This window comes from Leuciscus leuciscus, assembly GCF_965113295.1.
Source record: "Leuciscus leuciscus genome assembly, chromosome: 6".
Taxonomy (NCBI): Eukaryota; Metazoa; Chordata; class Actinopteri; order Cypriniformes; family Leuciscidae; genus Leuciscus; species Leuciscus leuciscus.
This window is the reverse complement of record NC_138730.1, coordinates 26,556,353-26,576,162: the sequence shown is the minus strand read 5'-3', so window position 1 is coordinate 26,576,162 and position 19,810 is coordinate 26,556,353. Positions and strand designations below refer to the sequence as shown.

The following is a 19,810-nucleotide window of genomic DNA, read 5'->3' as shown; positions in this document are numbered from 1 at the left end:
CACTGACAGACTCATCTTGGTCGGTCTTCAGTGTTACGTCAAATGGACTCGTTCACACTGGGAGAGTGAACGCGCTTCACGCGCTTCACGCGCTTGCACAGTGTCGGGCAAAATGGCGGACAAAACGCCAGGTGGGGCGCAGAAAGCCAACTCTAAGGTATTTCATGACTTTTCCATTTCATATCAGTATGTTAAAGCCTACCTTTCTTGTTTATGACAAGAAAGACGAAATAATATTGTGTCTGACTCAGTGGTGTGTCGCTCTGTGATACGAAAAAGGTCCATTGAGCTGCTCGGTTGTGATGCTAACTCGCTAGCAGTGGAGTTAGCTAGAAACCGGCGGCTGCACAGATTTTTTTTTAATAATACAAACCCCCGGGCTAAAATATGTTTGCCATACATGCTGCATTTGACCCTCTTATGTTTTTTAATTCTCTTGACACCACCACAGAACATGAAATAAGTTAATGTGTGTTTAATGTGTGCTGACAGAGCTAACACGAACGTATCTTTACATTAATTATTGAATTACATTAATATATGGACGCTATACTACTATATAGAGAAGATGGGCTTGATATAGCGCTGTGAATATCTAATTTACGCGTTCAAAGTTGTGCTAACTTGCTCCTTTTGCTTTGACGAGCTAACGTGATAATGTTCGTCTTTACTATAGCCACGTGAAAGGATCAACAGAAAAGTGAAAAACAGCTGAGATAGTGCCATAAACATATTGTCTGTATTTGTGTTGTAGCCACACCAGCTCATCTGTCCTGATGTTTTCAGTGATTGGTTATTACTGCAAAGTGCACATCTTATTATGCATGGCAAACAGTTACATCTTTACTTCACAGAAGCTAAACAAATCATCGCCAAAGATAGATAGACATTATTATTTTTTCCTTCTTGTTTTCCCTTTCTTTTGTGCAGTTTTGTTTTTATACGTTTTGGAAAGTAGCCTATATGAGGAATTCACTAACATCTAATTTTTCCCTAGGCTGGCAAACTAAAGGTCTGTGTATTAAGGAAGGGGATGTCATTGCTGACTTGTATAATTAAATCTTTTCATATTTTCATGCAGGCTTTATTGGAAAGTAAGTTAAAGGCCTTTAGTATCGGCAAGATGGCGGTTGCTAAAAGAACACTAAGTAAGAAAGAGCAGGATGAACTCAAGAAGAAGGTAAGTAGATGAGGTCCAATACCAGACTGATACCACACGTTAAATGACAGAGGATCACACACTACTAGACTTTTCAAGTCATTCTGAAAACTACAAACTCACACAGAAATGTGCAGATCATTTCTAGGAGAAGCATGTTAATTGAAAACAATGTGTTCTAAAATCAGTTCAAAATATCAAACATGGTTGAAATCCTCTGAATGGACGGTTTCATAGTCTAAAGCTAAAAAAATCAATCTGTGCCCAATCGTACACTGTTACTTTCAGTGAAATCTGTTAACTCTGACTGGCCAAAACCTGCAGACTGGCTCTGGCAACTAGCAGTCATAGGATCAAATATGTTTGAAAGGGGCTCATGTTTCTTTGTGAAAAAAAAATAAAATAATTACATTAGGCTATTTTATTCAGAACAACTTGAAAGTCTGGTTGTGTGTGATTCTCAGTCGTTTAGTAATTGATTTCTCTGCTCATTATTTCATAATCTGCTCAGATTTGAAGATTTTAGAGTATTCAAATTCCAGTCTTAATTTTCATTTTAGGGTGAACTCCCTTTAAGTCATCATTACTGTACCTGGTGTTGTTCTAATGCAGTATGCCCTTCTTTCTTTTATGGACCACAAAAGGAGAATAAAAAAATGTCCCGCTCACATTGGTCCATATAATGGCAGTGAATAGCGACCAGCCTCAAGTGTTTTAAAAAAGACGCAACAGAATCATCCAATACGACACGTGTGGTAAATTCCAAGTGTTCAGGGGGGTATAGCATAGGGTTTGGTGAAAAACAAACAGAAATGTAATTGTGTATTATTTGAATTATTTACTTATTTTTGTATTGTAGAAATGTATTATTTAAAGCTGCAGTCCGTACTTTTTTTTGTGTTAGTGAGTACATCATGAATCAATTTTCCAAACCGTGTTTTTGTATTATCCTGAATCACTATGGTACACACCTTTAATAAGTATTTATATTCAGAATATTTTAGACTGGTACGGTTCGTACCACTGCGGAGTAGCCCAGTACCTGCTTGACTTGTCAGAGACATAAACAGAGAGAAGTAGCTCCAGCTACAATGTTCTTCTGCAAGACGCATGCAGTTCTGTTTATTATCCGCCAGAGCGCCAAAAGTTACGGACTGCAGCTTTGACAAAAATCCTGACGGTGGTCTTAACCGCACGTCTGTGAAACACTATTAACGCCGTAGTTCACTCCAAATGTCCCAGAAAAAGCACACAAGTTGAGAGAAATCAAGATTAATTAAAACGCGACATTAATACAACTCTTAGAAATCCCAAAAAAGTATGTGTGTACCTTCTTCACTGAGTTGATTATCTTTGTTTGTCAGTCAGATGACAGTCAAAATGACAGTTGACCGATATGAACGCAATAACTTGCTGTTACGACAAACACAACAGATATATTCCCCTCAGAGAAGGCACAAGGGTTGTATTTCATGTCGTGTTTTTGGTAATATAGATTTCTTACAACTTGTGTGCCTTTTCTGGGCGAGAGGGAGTGAACTGTGGTGCTAATAGAGTCTCACGACTCTTTACGACTTATAGAGTCTCACGACTTATTAACTGTGCACAGAGAAGACCAGCAGCCAAGGTCAGGATTTTCATTAAATAATACATTACATTTCGATTCGCATACTATCGTATACCCCCAGGACACTTGGAATGTATGGTGCGTGTCACATGGGATCATTCTGTGATACTTGTGTCTTTTAAAAAAAATATCTTGATGCTGGTTGCTATTCACCGCCATTATATGTACAATCTAAGTGGGACATATTTTTTTTAGATAGGATATACGGCATTAAAAGAACTCCAGGGTGAGTAAACACTTAGGGTGATTTATCCCTTTAAGATGCAAAATTCAGTATTAACTGACTTGCATTTTACTGATCCCCTATAATGACACTGATTTGCAAAAATTCTTCCCAGTCTAGTCAATCTTCAGTGAAAATTACTCTGTGGCACTTTTCTTAGTGTATCAATATTGTAATTAATATTAGAGATTTTTGAATTTCACTGCATTATAGTCAGTTATCTTGTTCATATTCACAATAGCACAATTGATAGTAGGCTACATATTACAGTTAGACCAAAAAGCAGTATTATCAATGCACAGAACATAAACACATTGGTAACTGTTACATCCTAATAAATCTCACAAGTTTAACATAATTCCACATTATTCCACTTTTGCAATCTGATTTCTCACAGGAGGATGAAAGGGCAGCTGCGGAGATCTACGAAGAATTTCTCGCTGCGTTTGAGGGAGGTGAAGGAAAAGTGAAGACGTTTGTACGGGGTGGGATTGCTAATGCCACTAAAGGTAGGATTATCATGTGGATGTTGCTGCAGTGACCATACGTTTTTTTTTCTTCTCTTTATCATTTATAAAATATATATATTCAAAAGTTTGGTTTTTGACAAGACTTTTTTAAATGTTTTTTGAAAAGTCTCTTATGCTCACCAATGCTGCATTTGTTTGATCAAAATACAGTAAAAACAATAATATTGTAAAATATTATTTCAATTTAAAATATATTTTTTTCTATTTGAATATATTTTAAAGTCTGATATATTCCTGTGATGGCAAAGCTGAATTTTCAGCATCATTACGCCAGTCTTCAGTGTCACATGATCCTTCAGAAATCCTTCTAATATGTTGATTTACTGGTCAAGACACATTTCTTATTATCAATGTTTTGAAAACAGTTGTGCTGCTTAATTATTTTTATTTTTTTTTAAACCATGATAGATATTTTTCAGTATTCTTTGATGGATGGAAAGATCAAAAGAACAGCATTCATTTGAAATTGACGTTTTATGACTTAGTGTTGTAAAATTAGGAATCTCTAATAAATAATTTCCACAATACCAAACTTTTGAATGATATATAAAGTTACTTTGCATTTTCTTTCAAATTATGCAAAATGGCCAATTTTTATATACATTCCTCTTAATTGTCCCTGCTTTAATATCTATGTGACATATCCATTACAGAGGAAGCGGCAGTAGATGAAAAGAAAGGAAAGCTCTACAAACCGAAGTCAAGAGTTTTGGAGGCTAAAAGTTTTTTACCTTTGGATACTCCACCACAGTTTTTAGCAATAGATAAACGCAATGTGAGTCTTGTCATTTATTTTAATTTAACATTATTTAAAAAAAACAATCTATTTTGTGTTATTTACCTGTTCTTTTTCTATTATATTGCCTAGGCATCGAAGAAGGGGGATAAAGAAAAGAAAAAGAGCAACCTTGAACTCTTCAAAGAAGAACTGAAACAGTCGGTGTTCTTTGCATTCTTATTTTTAACTAATGACAGCACCTTTAACATGATGATCTCAAATGTAATGCTACGTTTATTTTTTTTTGTAGGATACAGGAGGAGCGCGATGAGCGACACAGGTTGAAGGGCCGAGTCAGTCGTTTTGAGCCTCTTCCCACAATGGAAGGAAAGCGATCCTGTAAGTTCTTTCTTGTTTTTTCCCCCCATCAAAACAGTCAGTTTCACCCTATGTTCACTCATGGTGTCAGAACCAGTCAAGTTTGTGCCCCTCCCACATGTCTCGGCCACTGCCACAATTCAGCAGTGTATACGCTTTCAGATTCAGGAAACAAAATTCACACTGCTTTTCTTCTGCTTTTAGCGGATGGTTCTTCACGAAGAAACCGTCCGTCCAGTGGTAATTTTGTTTTATATACTGTGTAATGCAATGGCCTTTTTGCTGTTTATGTATCCCATCATGGAAGAAGGGATGGTAAAACGTCAGTTGTTATTCAAAGCTTTTTTTTTTTTTCAGTCTTGGATGATTCAGCTCCTGGCTCTCATGACGTTGGTGATCCTACAACTACAAATCTGTATTTGGGGAACATAAATCCTCAGGTAGCTGATCTTTTTTTCCCTGGTGATTATTGTTAGGTCTCAAGCACAAAAATGTCCATTCTAAAACTGCTCTTTCACCCTCTAGATGAACGAGGAGATGCTCTGTCAGGAATTCGGTCGCTATGGTCCATTAGCCAGTGTGAAAATTATGTGGCCCAGGACTGATGAGGAGAGGGCCAGAGAAAGGAATTGTGGTTTTGTAGCCTTCATGACGAGAAGAGATGCTGAACGCGCACTTAAACATTTAAATGGTAAATAAATTCTTATTCAGATCTGTTAGTGGTCAACCAATATAACATGATAAATTGGACGCTATTTTGCTCCTTTTTCTGTACATCGGCAAATACGTTTTTTTTTGGGCCGATAACTGTTGGAAGTGGGACTTTTATTTTGACAGCTCTAAAAACACAGCACCTTAGCAGGAGCTCCCATTCTCCTCCTCCATTAGTTGCCCGTGTTTAAAAGTTCTGTCTAATAATTGAAAGGCAAGTGGTATAATGCTTTTTTAAATATGTACTGGTGGCATTCAGCAAATACACGTTTGTTTTTTTCACAACTTTTTTTGTGAAAAATGCTAATAGGATTACAGAATCAAGAAGTTGCTATATGAAGCATAAATCTGTTTATTTTGCAGATTTGTTTTATCATTTTTTTCCAAATCTGCTTCAAATTATTTGTATAAATACAAATAATGCATGTGTTATTTAAAAAGTTAGATGATATATAGGCCTATATAAGCTTAATATTGGCTGTCTGCCACCCTGCTCTCTAAAGCCACTTTTCCACCGTTGGGCCAAACCATTCTTGTTGCTTTACTGTTTCATTCCGTGCCAATCCGGCCCAGCCGGTACGGATATGGTTTAATTTCCACTGGGGCTGACAACGGATCTTTTTGAAATGTAAAGAGCAAGAGTTTACAGACGATATGAGATGTAAATAGCTACCGTGTTATGAAGGATGATCGGATATTTCTATTATTAACTTGTTTACTTCGCTCAAATAGCATGCTTGGCCAGCTACTGAGAAACTGGCAACAGACAAGTGATCAATCCTGAGTGGCGACGTCAATACATGCATTCTACCAGCACGGTTATCTGAATAAGAATTCCAGGCTGATAAATTGTGCCGTGCCAAACCAAACTCAAATGAATATATAATTATAACCATTCCTTACCACTCTAAGAACTGTTCATCTCAATGGAGGAAAAGTGGCTTAAGATTTCGGCATTGGCCATAAAAAAATGTAATCGGTCAACCACTAAAATCTATGCGTTCTTTATAATCACTTTGCGTTTGTTTCCCTCTTGGAACTAATGAATAATTTGGCAAATGCTGACCATTTCAGGCAAAATGATAATGAATTTTGAAATGAAACTGGGATGGGGCAAAGGTGTACCAATTCCTCCTCACCCAATATACATTCCACCTTCAATGATGGAGCACACCCTCCCACCTCCACCCTCCGGTCTGCCCTTCAATGCCCAGCCCAAAGAGAGGCTGAAGAACCCCAACGCTTCAATGCCTCCCCCTCCGAAGTGCAAAGAGGAGTTTGAGAAGGTAACTTGGCATACGTGGGACAAAAAGATTTTGGTTAGCATGGTCATAAATGTAGTTAGGGTAAATTACTTTCTTAGTAATGTTTGTTTATATACATTTTATTTGTGTGTGTGTGGAAGAAGTGCAGACATTTTTCATCTAGCTTTTTGTGAAAAGTTTTTGTTCATAGAATTGTGCAATTTGACTAAATTAGCATTTTTGGTAAAAATCCTATAAATGACATTATATGTGTACCATGCTGATTGTACCGGTAAGTGTTTTGGAGTGTAGATTACTCATTGTCATTGCACAAGACATTTTATAGGTTTTGAATTCAAGTTAAGATAAAACTGTTCTCCTTTGATACTGTCTGCTTGAAAGAAATGTAAAGAGACTTTTTAAAAATATATTATGAATGTAGATTGTGTATGATTTCACTGCCTCTTTCTCTAAGGAATGTGTTCAGTCAAGTTTTAAAACTGACACCGTAGAACACGTTTGTTGTTGTAGGAGTATATGTTGCATTTAGTGTTATGCTTGTATCTTTTTAACAATACTCACATATATTCTATGTTTATTATCTGATGTGACTTCATATCCAGACTCTGTCGCAAGCCATAGTCAAAGTGGTTATCCCAACAGAAAGGTACATGTTTTTCTTTTTTTCCAAATTCTTATGAAATGTAGAGAACTTATCCCATCTCTGTAGATTGAAAGATTGGCCATATCCATGCTACCAGAGGCTGGTTTGAGTGAGCAATAGTTGAGGCCTTGCATGAAAATCAGGAGCAGCTACTAACAATACAAATCACACACATGCATTGCATTTCTCTACAAAGGGTTTGCATCATACTGCTCAGATAGTGAAGGTCATATTAGTACAGAGAGTTCTGTGGGTTTATCGTTTTGGTTGAAACATTTCTGTTCAAAAGTTTGAGGTCAGTCAATAGTGATAAAGACATTTATAAAGTTGCAGAGATTTCTGTTTTGAATAAATGTTGTTGTTTTTTGTTAACCTAGTTGTCGAAGAATCCTAAAGAAAATGTGGTTTCCATTAAAAAACTGTTTTTAACATTGATTATAAGTGATTCTTGAGAAGTAAATCAGCATATTAGAATGATTTCTGAAGGATCACGTGACACTGAAGACTGGAGTAATGATGATGAAAATTCAACTTTGCCATCACAGGAATAAATTACATTTTAAATATATTAAAATAGAAAAGTTATTTGAAATTGTATTATTTCTTAATGTTACTGTTTTACTTTGTCTTGCATAAGAAATTCTTTCAACAACATTGAAATATCTTACCAGCCTCAAACTTTTGAACAGTAGTGTACATTTTGAATGAATGCTGTTTGGTGTTTGTAGAGCCTCCTTTTAAACAGAACTGTTTCAGATGTGAGTTACGGCATGCTTGACCGGTTGTTCCACTGGATTTTGAGAGAGTGGCTCAGGTTTAATCAGACATACTACATCCGATGTTATTCATTACAGCAATACTAATTTAGCAATTAAAACACTACACAATACACATTCACCTAGTGTCAGTTACACAAAAAACAGCCCTCTGGCTATTGCTCACTTTAACTGCCCCAGTATCATGGCACAAAAGCAACACCCAATCCCCATAGTCTCAGTGACCTTTGACATTGGCCTTGGTGAGCAGCACAAGTTGAACTGTCTGCAGCAGCGAGGGACCAGAAAAGCGTCACAGGATGGATTGGGGAAAGTATACAGAATGATTGCCTGACATTGGTATGATCGGCTCCAATACTTGTGATTTGTGTTTCAGTACATTTGAAAAACATCATCTCTTGATTTTATCGGCCACTTCACGAGCCAGTCAGGAAGCCAATTGTTGTCCCTATATCTTAACTGACTCTAGAAGTGCTTACATGATTTTGTCCCTCTCCATCCACACTTGTCTATTGTCAATAAGCAAGAAAAATCACTGTCACTCGGCCTCACATTTAGTATCTCAGTAGCACGTCCAGTTTTAAGTTACAAGGGCAGAATGCTATGGCTGAGACTCAGATGTAGATGTAGAAAGGATTGAAATGTTTTGATTGTTACAAGCTGTTAGACTGCCAGTCAGTTTTAAATGTTAAAAACTCAAACATGTCAATAGACTCATGGATAGTAAGTGCAAGGATGTTGCATTTCATCAAATGTCATAATGTAGCAGTAGCATTTGTTTAGGTGTGGCTGTTGATGGCGCTGAATCTGTTTCGCTTTAACTGTGTTTTTCTCGTAGGAATTTGCTCTCTCTCATCCATCGAATGATCGAGTTTGTTGTGCGTGAGGGTCCCATGTTTGAAGCCATGATCATGAACAGAGAGATCAATAATCCACTCTACAGGTCAGTGCATATTTATGAATGAGGCTACTTTATTTGTTTTTTTTACTCCAAGGCGTGAAATGAAAATTCACCCCATCTATTTTGCAAATGCATGTTTAAGAAACAATTTGACTTCATAATTTAAAAATAAAATGTCATAACTGGATCTTCCAGTAAAATGACAGACTTCTCCAATCATTGTCTGCTTAAACTCTGCCCCTTTCTTACAATCGACTGCACTTACCTCGATCGCATTTACCTCTGCCTCCATCCAATCTGCAACCAATTAATAGAAATCCCCACCCTAAAAAATGTTTCTCAATAATTCAGTGTATCGGTTAGATACAAGTCACAATATGGAAGAAAAGATCTTAAGTGATTTAAGTCAGACAGTAGTGATTTTTATAATTGTACTTGTCTTGATTATGTATTCAGAATTTATTTCTATTCAACAGATTTTTATTTGAAAATCAAAGTCCAGCTCATGTTTATTACCGGTGGAAGTTATACACCATATTACAGGTTAGTCTTATTTATTTTCATGATTTTTTTCAAAAACGTATTGAAATGTCCAGACATAAAAATGTTAAATGTCCACTCATAGGGCGAATCTCCTACAAAATGGAAAACAGAAGACTTCAGAATGTTTAAGAACGGATCTTTCTGGCGACCACCACCTCTCAACCCTTATTTACATGGTACTCCTGAAGAGGAGGAGCGCGATGATGATGATGACGAAGAAAGTGGCAAGAAGGGCACCTTGAAAGACGAGTATGTCTTCGTATTGAAATCTGTCTTGATGGATTCTATGGAGATCTTGAATTCTTCTAGTGTGGTGCTACCAGGCTTTTGGTTGTATTCAGTATTGTTGGTTGTGTGTACTAAATACTCTCGTCTGCTGCAGCGAGAGGGATAAACTGGAGGAGTTACTCCGAGGTCTCACGCCGAGGAAGAGCGACATAGCTGACGGCATGTTTTTCTGCCTCGCGCATGCCGATGCTGCTGAGGAAATAGTGGAATGCATTGCTGAGTCTCTGTCCATACTTAAAACACCTCTGCCAAAGAAGGTTACTTGTGCTGTAGAATTAAGATTGACAATTATGATTGATTTTTGTTTCATTCATCACTTTTGTTTACATCTGCATTTCTGTCCTCCCTCAGATTGCAAGGTTATATTTGGTGTCAGATGTGCTGTATAACTCCTCAGCAAAAGTTGCTAATGCCTCTTATTACAGAAAATTGTAAGTTTTACAATTATTTTTAAGTGCGCATTCAAGGTATTAGTTCTTGTTTGTCTTTTTAATGTGTTTGTCTTTTATTCTTTTACAGCTTTGAAACAAAACTTTGTCAGATATTTTCTGACCTAAATGCCACTTATAAGACAATACAGGGCCATTTACAATCAGAGAATTTTAAGGTGCGCCATTCGGCTCAAATTTTTAAGCCATACTGGTTTTATAATAAAGTTAACTATCTGGATTTGACGTTTCTCAATTTTGGTCCTCACAGCAACGAGTAATGTCCTGTTTCCGTGCATGGGAAGACTGGGCAGTGTATCCTGATCCGTTCCTGATTAAACTTCAAAACATTTTCCTGGGACTCGTCAGTCTCGATCCTGAAAAGGAGATTGAAGAACTGGTGCCAGAGGTTAGTTTGGTAGAGATTGGCTGATTGAGTTATGATTCATAGATTGTCAGTGATAAGATTTGAGTTGTCACAACTCATCTCAGCATGGACTGAATGATTGGATGTTTATTGCGTTTTCACTTCAGCTGCCAGAAAGGACTGAGGACATTGATGGTGCTCCTATTGTGGAGGAAGAACTGGATGGCGCTCCTTTCGATGATGTTGACGGCATGCCCATCGATGGAGCGCCAATTGATGGCGCACCACTCGATGACCTGGATGGAATGCCCATCAAGGGAACAGATGATGATCTGGATGGTATTCCTTGTAAGAATGCTGACAACATTGTTTATTTATTTACTCATTTTACCTTTCATACACTCAACTCCCACTTAATAGACTTAACACATCACTCTATTCCAATATCGAAAAGAATATACTTTACAATTACATTAGAATTGCTAAATGCCATGGCAGATGTTCTAAAAGAAATTTGTTTAGGAAAAAATGTCAGGACCTTTTCTTTTCTTCTTTAGTTGATCAAAAACCAGGTTTTAAGGTCGCTCCGTCAAAATGGGAGGCAGTGGATGGTGCTGCTTTGGAAGCTCAAGGTTAGTCCAGATTACGTTTATCACATCATCTAAACCTTAGTTACCTCCTCCTGTACACATCATAAAATTTATTTTTCTCTATTTTTAGCTGTAACCACGTCAAAATGGGAAATCTTTGATCTGCCAGATGAATCTGAGAAAAGTAAATCAAGGTAAATTTTCCTAGTTCTACTAGGCTTGGGAAACTTATGATTATTAAATGTTAAAGGACATGCAAACGTATTAGAAATGTCTGTACTGATCATTTTTTCTTGTTAAGCTCAATTTTAAAATATTTAATCTCTATAAAATGATTTTTAAAATGTCTTATAGTAATTACAAAAATCACCAATACATTGGCCATGCAGTTTTGATCTAATTTTCACTTTCTTGTCATAGTTCAACACGTGAAACTGAAAGTAAAGACACTCTCAGAGCTTCCAGTGCTGCAGAGCAGCAGTCCTACAGTAATCCTGTTAGAGAAGAATATGATTCAAAGTCTGCTAAATTTTTTGAGATGAGCGAAGAGAAACGTGCCAAACTTCGAGAAATTGAGGTATACCTAAATGCTAATAAGTGTACTAAACATAATGCTTCACATTCTTGAAGCTTTTAGAGATCCCAGTCATGTTTTTCTTTCTGTGTTACAGCTTAAAGTCATGAAGTTTCAAGACGAGCTTGAATCTGGAAAACGACCCAAAAAATCTGGACAGAGTATTCAAGAGCAAGTAGAGCTTTACCGGGACAAGTTACTACAGCGGGTTAGTATCAGCTTAATTGTTTTCGACATTCATTTTAGTCCTTCTGTTTTGTTTGAAACCATACTTTTTTTTGGACGTTGTTCAGGAGAAGGAGAAAGAGACAGAGAAAGACAAAGAGAAAGAAAAAGAAAAAGAAAGAAAAGACAAAGAGAAATCTGATGTGTCCCACAAAGAGAAGGACAAAGATGACTCCACACCAGGCAGAAAAGAAAAGTAAGATCCCTGCATAAGACCCTGAAACTCCTTCAGCAAATGAGTAAATGTCTTTCAGAAATGGAGAACTCTGAATGCATTTAATATTGTTTATTTACAGAAAACGGAGACACAGTCCCTCCCCCAGCCCCACCCGAAGTAGCAGCAGTAGGCGCGGCAGGTCGCCCTCACCACGATCGGAGCGCTCTGATAGATCCTATACAAAAGACAGCTCTCGATTGTCTTATAAAGACTCTCCGAGAGACAGTAACCGCAAGTCTTCTAAAAGGTAAACGAATGATTTCATCGTGGCAGCATAAAACTCAATCCTGTGTGTTGTGTTGTCATTACAAGCATGTTTATGGAACTAAGCTGAATGTAATAATCTGTATCATTTTTTTTTTTTATGATTTTAGGTCTCCTTCACCACCAAGAACACCTAAGAGGTCGCGTAGGTCCAGATCAAGAACGCCTAAAAAATCCTCAAAGAAATCAAGATCTCGGTCACGATCGCCTCACCGTTCTCACAAGAAATCCAAAAAAAGCAAACACTGAGACTTCTGGCTATGAAAATATGCCTGGGTTGTCTTTTGTGCCTCAAATTTGTCCTGTAAATCAGTGTGAGGGACATTCCCTCTTTAACCCATCCTTGTTTTGATGCTCACTCACATTGGCACAAGAACAGTGTTCAAGGGTCATCTATTGGGTGTTTTATAATGTCATTTAGGAGCTTCCTTTGATGTTCCAAATGTCCGAAGAGAAAATAACTGCAGTGGTTGGGGCAATCTTCCTTCAACACAAAAACTATTGTCTTATTCTTTTTTCTTTTTTTTTCTTTCTTTTTTTTTGTCATTGTTTTTAGATCCCTTGAAACTGACTTAAATTAAAATAGTGTAAGTTTCAGTTGTATAGATGTTTGCTTTTCAATAAAGACAATTTATGTGACTCTCTGAAATGCCTTCGTATTTGCTCTTGCATGCATCCCAAATAAGCAGTCTTAAAGTCTTAAACCTAGTTTATTTAAATAACGAACCAATTTTAAGCTATTTTATAAACATTTAATTCTAAACCAGAGGTTTTCTATCTTTTAGATGACCAAATATGATCATTGTTGCTCAAGGGGAGAAGAATATAAAAATATCCTAAAATATAAAAGGCAGCTACTGCATATATTTGTATGTGTAAAGACTGAATTTATACTGTGAAAAAAAAAAGTATATAAATATGGGGAAAATATTTAGTTTCAATTACATTTGCATTCTAATTCTAAAATGTAATTTATTTTATTTATATATATATATATATATATATTTTAATCTTAATTTGCATCCATATTTTATTAAACTATTTAGTTAGTATAAATTAATCTTATTTATTACATTTTTACAGTGTTTGTTTTCCCACGGTCCCCCTACGCTCATGAAATGCCTCCACGGCGCTTGCGCCTAACTAACTAGGAAGTGCATACGCGTTATTCTCGCGACATTTCTGCAGGTACACAAACAAGGAAGAATCTTTCAGTCGATGTTTGGTCATTCACAAAAATGAGTGCTATAAAGTCCTGCGGGATTTTGATAAGCTTTTGCTGCATACTTACGAGCTCCTCAGCATCTTCCGAGGTCTTCGATGGTGTTTTGGGAAACACTGCGTCTTGTCATAAAACATGTCAAATGACTTACAGTTTGCACACTTATCCACGGGTGAGTTTGTTTACGAACAAAGAAACGCAATTAACTTGTTCAACCATTCGTTAGTTTGTCTTATTATGAGCTTGTGCATTGTAGCTTGTGTTTGTAAAGTTAAATAATTTGTACGGCAATAACAACGGTCTAAGCGGAACTGGTCTATTTGCTTTATTTGGCCTGTTTGTTTTTGTAATAGGAGGAGGCGCTGTACGCCTGTCAGAGAGGGTGCCGTCTCTTCTCCATCTGTCAGTTTGTGGGTGACAGCAAGGATCTCAACGAAACCCAATCTGAATGCGAGTCAGGTAATATTAAAGTATTGTCTGAATCCTTAAAGGATTCGCTTTGCTCTATTTTGATAACAGTGTATTTATGATGCAACCAGTTGAGTGTGTTTGACTTCCTGCAGCCTGTCGTGAAGCCTACAGCCAATCAGATGAGCGCTACGCGTGCAATCTCGGATGCCAGAGCCAACAGCCATTTGCAGAACAAAGGATGGAGCAGGTGTGAAAAACATATGTGAATAATTGCTTTTGATGCTCATAGTCATTCCATGAGCAATTCTAATTGCATGTCACCAGGGTGCTTTTTGAAGTAACTATATGTTTCTTCTTTTTTTTCCCGGGTATGAAGTTGTTGATGATGATGCCCAGAATCCATCTCCTATACCCGCTGACTTTGGTGAGGGGTTTCTGGGAAGACATGATGAGCCAAGCCCACAGCTTCATCACCTCATCCTGGACATTTTATCTCCAGGCAGATGATGGCAAAGTAGTCATTTTCCAGGTAATGTGGTGATAATGTTATATGAAACTTTTTTTGTTGTTGTTATAATTAGACTGTATTCATAAGGAGGTACTAGTGTATAAAGTAGATATGCCCAAACCAGTTTGGCCTGCCATGCCATATCACAAGGTGGGGAAACCATTGAAGCATCTTAATTTCTAATCTATTTGTTTATTTTTATTTAATTTTTTTGTATTGAAATATAAGTAATATATAAGTGAATTCGAATGACATTTTAATAGAGTTGAATATAATGTTCCGCTTTATTTTTAAGCCACCAGCCTGTAGTCGATTTTGATATTTAGCCCTTCATAGTAAAAAGTTTGGGCATCTCTGGTATAAAGTAGTAAAGCTTATTTCTGTGCCAATGATCAATATGTGCTCCTCTCTTTTCTAGTCTGAGCCGCAAGTTCAGTTTATCCCTCAGTTTGAATTCCAGACAGACGAGACGGAAGAGTCACAGAGCACTTGTGAGCACTGCACATAACACGCTTATGCTTTCCGCTCTGATTAATAAGCAAGATGTGGAAAGTGTCACACTTCATAACCGTTTTATTTGTTTTCAGACTTTAAACCAGGATTAGGCCTTAGTTCAATTAGGACATTTAAGTTGCTTTTTTAAACATGCCTTAGAAACAAACATCACTGGTGTGCATCTTGAGACAAAACAATGGCACTGACATATGTTAAGATATGTCAGTACAAGTTACTTTCAGTTTAAAAAGCTCAAACATTCTTGCAAGTTACCCCCGGTTTCACAGACGAGGCGTAAACCCATGTTTGAGCTGTTTTAACTGAAACCTACGTGTACAGATGCATCTTAATATATCAGTGCCATTGTTTTGTCTCAAGATGCACACCGGTACTGTTTTCTAAGGGACTTAATAAAAGCTACTTAAATGTATTAATTGAACTAAGGCCTAATCCTGCTTAGTCTAAGCCTTTTCTGTGAAACCAGGGGATAATATCATACTAGTTTAAAGTCACAATGTAACAGAATTAGCAGATCCTTTCTTTTGTATTGTCACGTACATCAGAGTGAAATACATTTCCAGAAAAGCAAAAAAAAAAGTAGATCAGGGACTTGGTTATATACATCAGTTGTTGCTTGGACGGAGCCAGATCTGAATGCGAGATCACAGTCGATTGTAAGAAAGGGGTGGAGCTTAAGATGACTAAATCATTGAAAATATGTAATATGTAACAGAGAAAAGTCAACAATACTATAACCAGAAGATCCAGTTATGGCATTTTAATTCAAAATGAAACCTTATTTGTGAAACCTCTTAGAAAATGTTGCAGTTCTGTTTGAAGCTGCTAGTGTCAGAAATGACAGACTGCTCTATTAAGAAATGATGTAATGAAGTATGTTAATATGTAATGAAAGCCATGATTGGCCAGCAAAGGTCCTGACTTAAACGTGTTACTTTCCACTACAGCCTCTTAGCATCCTTCTCTTAACCCTATAACGCAACAGTTTTAAGGCCTCTGATTTATCAACATGATCAACTTTTTGCACACAATCTACTACATGCCTTCTGTCGTCTGATTGCTAGATCATTGATAGATGGCCCCCTTCAGGTCATGGAACAGATGTCGTTTTGCTGTGAAATCTTTAATGATTTTTATAAAGTAAATGTAATAATAACTTTTATATTAGTAATATTTCAAGATTAACATTTACTGGACTGAAGCAACTTTTACACTACACCATTTTCAACTAAAAATGGAAAACTTATACGTTTTGGCCGTTCATTTACACGACAACGTAATGTTTGGGGACCTGAAAATGTGAACTTTTGAAAATGTTTTTCAGAGTGCAAGTTTTTGAAAACGGTAGCGTTATCATCTCCGTGTAAACTACTAAAACATGAATTTGTGAAAACGGTGACGTCATGCACATGCGTATTACGTGTTCAGTCTATAGGCGTGGAGTTTTCTTTACAAAGTAACAATGCCAACTGCTGGCCTGGCAGCAGAATACAGCGTTTTTAGTCATTGTCGTGGATCCTTGTGAACAGGGATCGTTTTGACAATATTGCCGTCTGTACACGAAAAACAAAAAGGAAAAACGTTTCCTATTTTTAGTACATCGTTGTCGTAAATTTTTTCCTTAGCTATACTTAAACTTTTCAGTTTTCAGACAACATCGTTGTCATGTACACATACCCTTAGCTTTACTTAATTATCCATTTATTTATTTTTAGAAAAATCATGTTAAAGTGCATGTATCAAATATGATACAACAGATATTTGAGGAACGTTTATTTGTTATTTTATCATCATTTTGGGCCTCTGAATAAAATACAGGTGTTTTTTCTTAAGTATGAGCTCCATTTTCTCCTATATCATAATATATGAGCGGTAAAAGCCTGATGTTTTAAATTTGATACTCGGCAAAAAAACTAAACATTTGTTTTGTATACATTGTCTTAAGGTTAAAGGGATACTTCACCGTTTTTTCATATTAAACTATGTTATTCCCTTAACTAAGACGAGTTGATACATACCTCTATCGTCTCAGTGCGTGCACTAAATCCCTCTGTCTTGCGGCGAAACTTTGTTAGCCCAGTTCATTTAATATGGGCCAAGCAGAGAAGATACCAAACACCTCCACGTTTTCCCTATTTAAATACAGTTACTCGCGAAGTGTAACTCGACCTAGGACGGTGACACAAAACAAAACGTTGCGCTTTTCTAAGCGTGTAAAATGGATAACTATTTTGTATGGCGGAATACCATAGCAAGTGCTTGTAAGCACTTCGACTTGGCGCAGTAATATCTTCACTCGTGAAAAATCCTCTCACCGGCCCCCGCTCCCTCTAGTGAAGATATTACTGCGCCAAGTCGAAGTGCTTACAAGCACTTGCTATGGTATTCCGCCATACAAAATAGTTATCCATTTTACACGCTTAGAAAAGCGCAACGTTTTGTTTTGTGTCACCGTCCTAGGTCGAGTTACACTTCGCGAGTAACTGTATTTAAATAGGGAAAACGTGGAGGTGTTTGGTATCTTCTCTGCTTGGCCCATATTAAATGAACTGGGCTAACAAAGTTTCGCCGCAAGACAGAGGGATTTAGTGCACGCACTGAGACGAGAGAGGTATGTATCAACTCGTCTTAGTTAAGGGAATAACATAGTTTAATATAAAAAAACGGTGGAGTATCCCTTTAAGTAAACTTTCAGTTTTTCTGACTATTATTTAATATACTTCACAGGGTTAATAAAAGTTTTAAGATCACAATACTAATATAGCACTCTTTTTTTTATATATATATAGTTGTAGATCAGGGGATGAAAAGCCCCATCTATAAAGACTACCCAAGGAGCTTCATTCAGGAGAGAGACAGAGACATGTTCATTGATAGAAGCAACTCTGATGAAGATTACAAGCTCTTCAACTGCCTTTCAAGGTCAGGCACATCTTGATCTCTTAATATTCGCAATCTGTTGGCCTTGTTGAATATAAACCATCATGATCTTGTGTACTGGTAGGAACCCGTGGTTGCCTAGCTGGATCCTGACCACCACTCTGGTTCTGTCTGTCTTTGTTCTGATCTGGATCTGTTGTGCCACAGTGTCCACTGCTGTTGAGCAGTATGTCCCTGCTGAGGTAAACTACTTCACGTTTCTTAGCCAATCACATTTCTTAGTCAATTCCATTTAACCAACTGTTCCACACATTCTCATCCTTTCAACAGAAGCTAAGCATAAATGGGGATATGGAGTACATGAAGGACACGAAACTGACCCCTTATCTGCAGTCTTCTCTAGTGATCATCAGATCTCCTGGGGTGGAGGACCAGGAAGCGGGACCCCTTCCGTCAAAGGTCAATCTGGATCAGTCTAACATTTAGTCAGTCTAACATCCAAAGGAATTGGGGTCTCATAGATTTGGTTTTCTCTGTTAAAGTTGTGATTATTGCTCTTACTCACTTACTATGGGTTTCTCCTTTTTCAAATTTGATAAGCGTGGACTATGGGGAATATATTGTGTTGATGTTTTGGCACTTAAAGGCATTACCTATCAGAATGAAAGCTCTGTAGGATCTCAGTTTTCCAGGTTACTACCCATTTGTAGAGATGGTTTACTTTTTTCTTTTTCTTTTTTTGAGTGTTCTCAGTGTGATCAATAACAGCTTGTGATTTGAGGTACGTGTGTTGAACAATGAAACATTAACATTTTGTTTTATGCTTCAGTTGCAGTGGGTGAACATTCATTCACATCATGAAAGCCTTGTAAATGATAATATTTTACAACCTCAGATTTGTCATCTTGATATTAATAAACAAACCTACAAAAAGTGTTCAGTGTCTTATTTTTTGTTTTGTTTTTTGTTTTAATAAACACTAATCAAAATCAGATATCTAGTGTATCCTGTGTAATTGCATTAGCATAGTTTTTGCTGTGCATTTTGTCATTTGTTTGGACTAGTCAAAACTGATATGTTTTTTGTTTGTGTCGGCATGTCAACGCCGGAAACAAAGATTATGCACAAGTGCTGATGATGTTACTCTTGTAAGGGGATAATACAGATAAAGACCCAGAACCAGATAAGATGAATGAAGACCCGGAGTCAGGAGTGCAGTCAATTGAAGAAAAGTTTTACTGAAGATAGTTGGTAGCTTAGCTTCATCAGCAGAAGTCAGCTTCAAGACTCACAAGGAGTTCGTAGGCCGCTCCTTACAGTTACAAAGATCACAGCAATTATACCCTTCACCAAGGTCTAAGCTACGTCATTACTTCAGGTTGAATGATTCTGATTGGCTAAGAAATAGATAAACAGTAAATTTCCACACATGGACTGATTGGTAGTAGCACATCTCCATAGTCTGTATGGCTGCCACCAGGACCCTGAATTAGGTACGAGTGTCCCTCCGAGGTCACAAGACTGTGTGTCTAGGCGCCAACATGTTGAAGAAAACAAGTCAGTCAATCTCCAATAATGCCACTTGTTAACCTGTAATCAACAATACTAACACACACACACACACAGAGACATCGCTCCTTCAAGGTTGGATTTGGTCGGGCTCTAACAATAAATAGGAGACTCTTCCCAAAACATCAAGATAACATGTTCTTTCTCTCTATGAGAGGACACTTTAATATAGAACAGTAAAGTAAATGCTAAGAAATGGTCACATTTCTATTGGTTCCAATGACCCTTGTGACCTGTAGTTGTCACAGTGAGCTAAAAGAACAGGTATATGTTTTATCAC

General features: G+C 37.1%; 2 protein-coding genes across 3 annotated transcripts; both read left to right on the top strand.

Moving 5' to 3' along the window:
* Positions 1 to 24: 24 nt before the first annotated feature.
* On the top strand, positions 25 to 13,066 carry u2surp (U2 snRNP-associated SURP domain containing). Of its 2 annotated transcripts, XM_082172548.1 has the most exons (26): positions 25 to 157; positions 1,082 to 1,180; positions 3,407 to 3,518; positions 4,193 to 4,314; positions 4,408 to 4,475; positions 4,568 to 4,656; positions 4,840 to 4,875; positions 4,993 to 5,075; positions 5,161 to 5,326; positions 6,421 to 6,632; positions 7,214 to 7,257; positions 8,869 to 8,973; positions 9,408 to 9,474; positions 9,557 to 9,723; positions 9,857 to 10,019; positions 10,114 to 10,193; positions 10,282 to 10,369; positions 10,462 to 10,599; positions 10,725 to 10,905; positions 11,115 to 11,189; positions 11,278 to 11,341; positions 11,568 to 11,724; positions 11,819 to 11,929; positions 12,015 to 12,142; positions 12,243 to 12,410; positions 12,538 to 13,066. In XM_082172548.1, exons 1-26 carry the CDS (start codon positions 113 to 115, stop codon positions 12,674 to 12,676), a joined length of 2,907 nt encoding a protein of 968 aa, XP_082028674.1. In that variant the 5' UTR covers positions 25 to 112; the 3' UTR covers positions 12,677 to 13,066. The 2 variants fall into 2 exon arrangements, with proteins under 2 accessions (XP_082028674.1, XP_082028675.1); XM_082172549.1 differs by lacking the exon at positions 4,840 to 4,875.
* A 532-nt stretch (positions 13,067 to 13,598) lies between these two features.
* tmem59 (transmembrane protein 59) lies at positions 13,599 to 18,897 on the top strand. The gene is made up of 8 exons (XM_082172550.1): positions 13,599 to 13,821; positions 14,003 to 14,108; positions 14,213 to 14,307; positions 14,437 to 14,589; positions 14,987 to 15,059; positions 17,871 to 18,003; positions 18,086 to 18,203; positions 18,292 to 18,897. The coding sequence occupies exons 1-8, from the start codon at positions 13,666 to 13,668 to the stop codon at positions 18,445 to 18,447; spliced, it is 990 nt and encodes a 329-aa protein (XP_082028676.1). The 5' UTR covers positions 13,599 to 13,665; the 3' UTR covers positions 18,448 to 18,897.
* The last annotated feature ends 913 nt before the right edge of the window (positions 18,898 to 19,810 follow it).

What these genes read in the sequence shown, in the direction of transcription:
- tmem59 (XM_082172550.1), top strand. Translation starts at nt 13,666, where the DNA reads ATGAGTGCTATAAAGTCCTGCGGGATTTTGATAAGCTTTTGCTGCATA. An exon ending in GGAAGAGTCACAGAGCACTT is followed by an intron (nt 15,060 to 17,870) that starts GTGAGCACTGCA and finishes ATATATATATAG; the next exon opens with TTGTAGATCAGGGGATGAAA. An exon ending in AGCAGTATGTCCCTGCTGAG is followed by an intron (nt 18,204 to 18,291) that starts GTAAACTACTTC and finishes TCCTTTCAACAG; the next exon opens with AAGCTAAGCATAAATGGGGA.
- u2surp (XM_082172548.1), top strand. Translation starts at nt 113, where the DNA reads ATGGCGGACAAAACGCCAGGTGGGGCGCAGAAAGCCAACTCTAAG. An exon ending in GATTGCTAATGCCACTAAAG is followed by an intron (nt 3,519 to 4,192) that starts GTAGGATTATCA and finishes TATCCATTACAG; the next exon opens with AGGAAGCGGCAGTAGATGAA. An exon ending in TTCAAAGAAGAACTGAAACA is followed by an intron (nt 4,476 to 4,567) that starts GTCGGTGTTCTT and finishes TTTTTTTTGTAG; the next exon opens with GATACAGGAGGAGCGCGATG.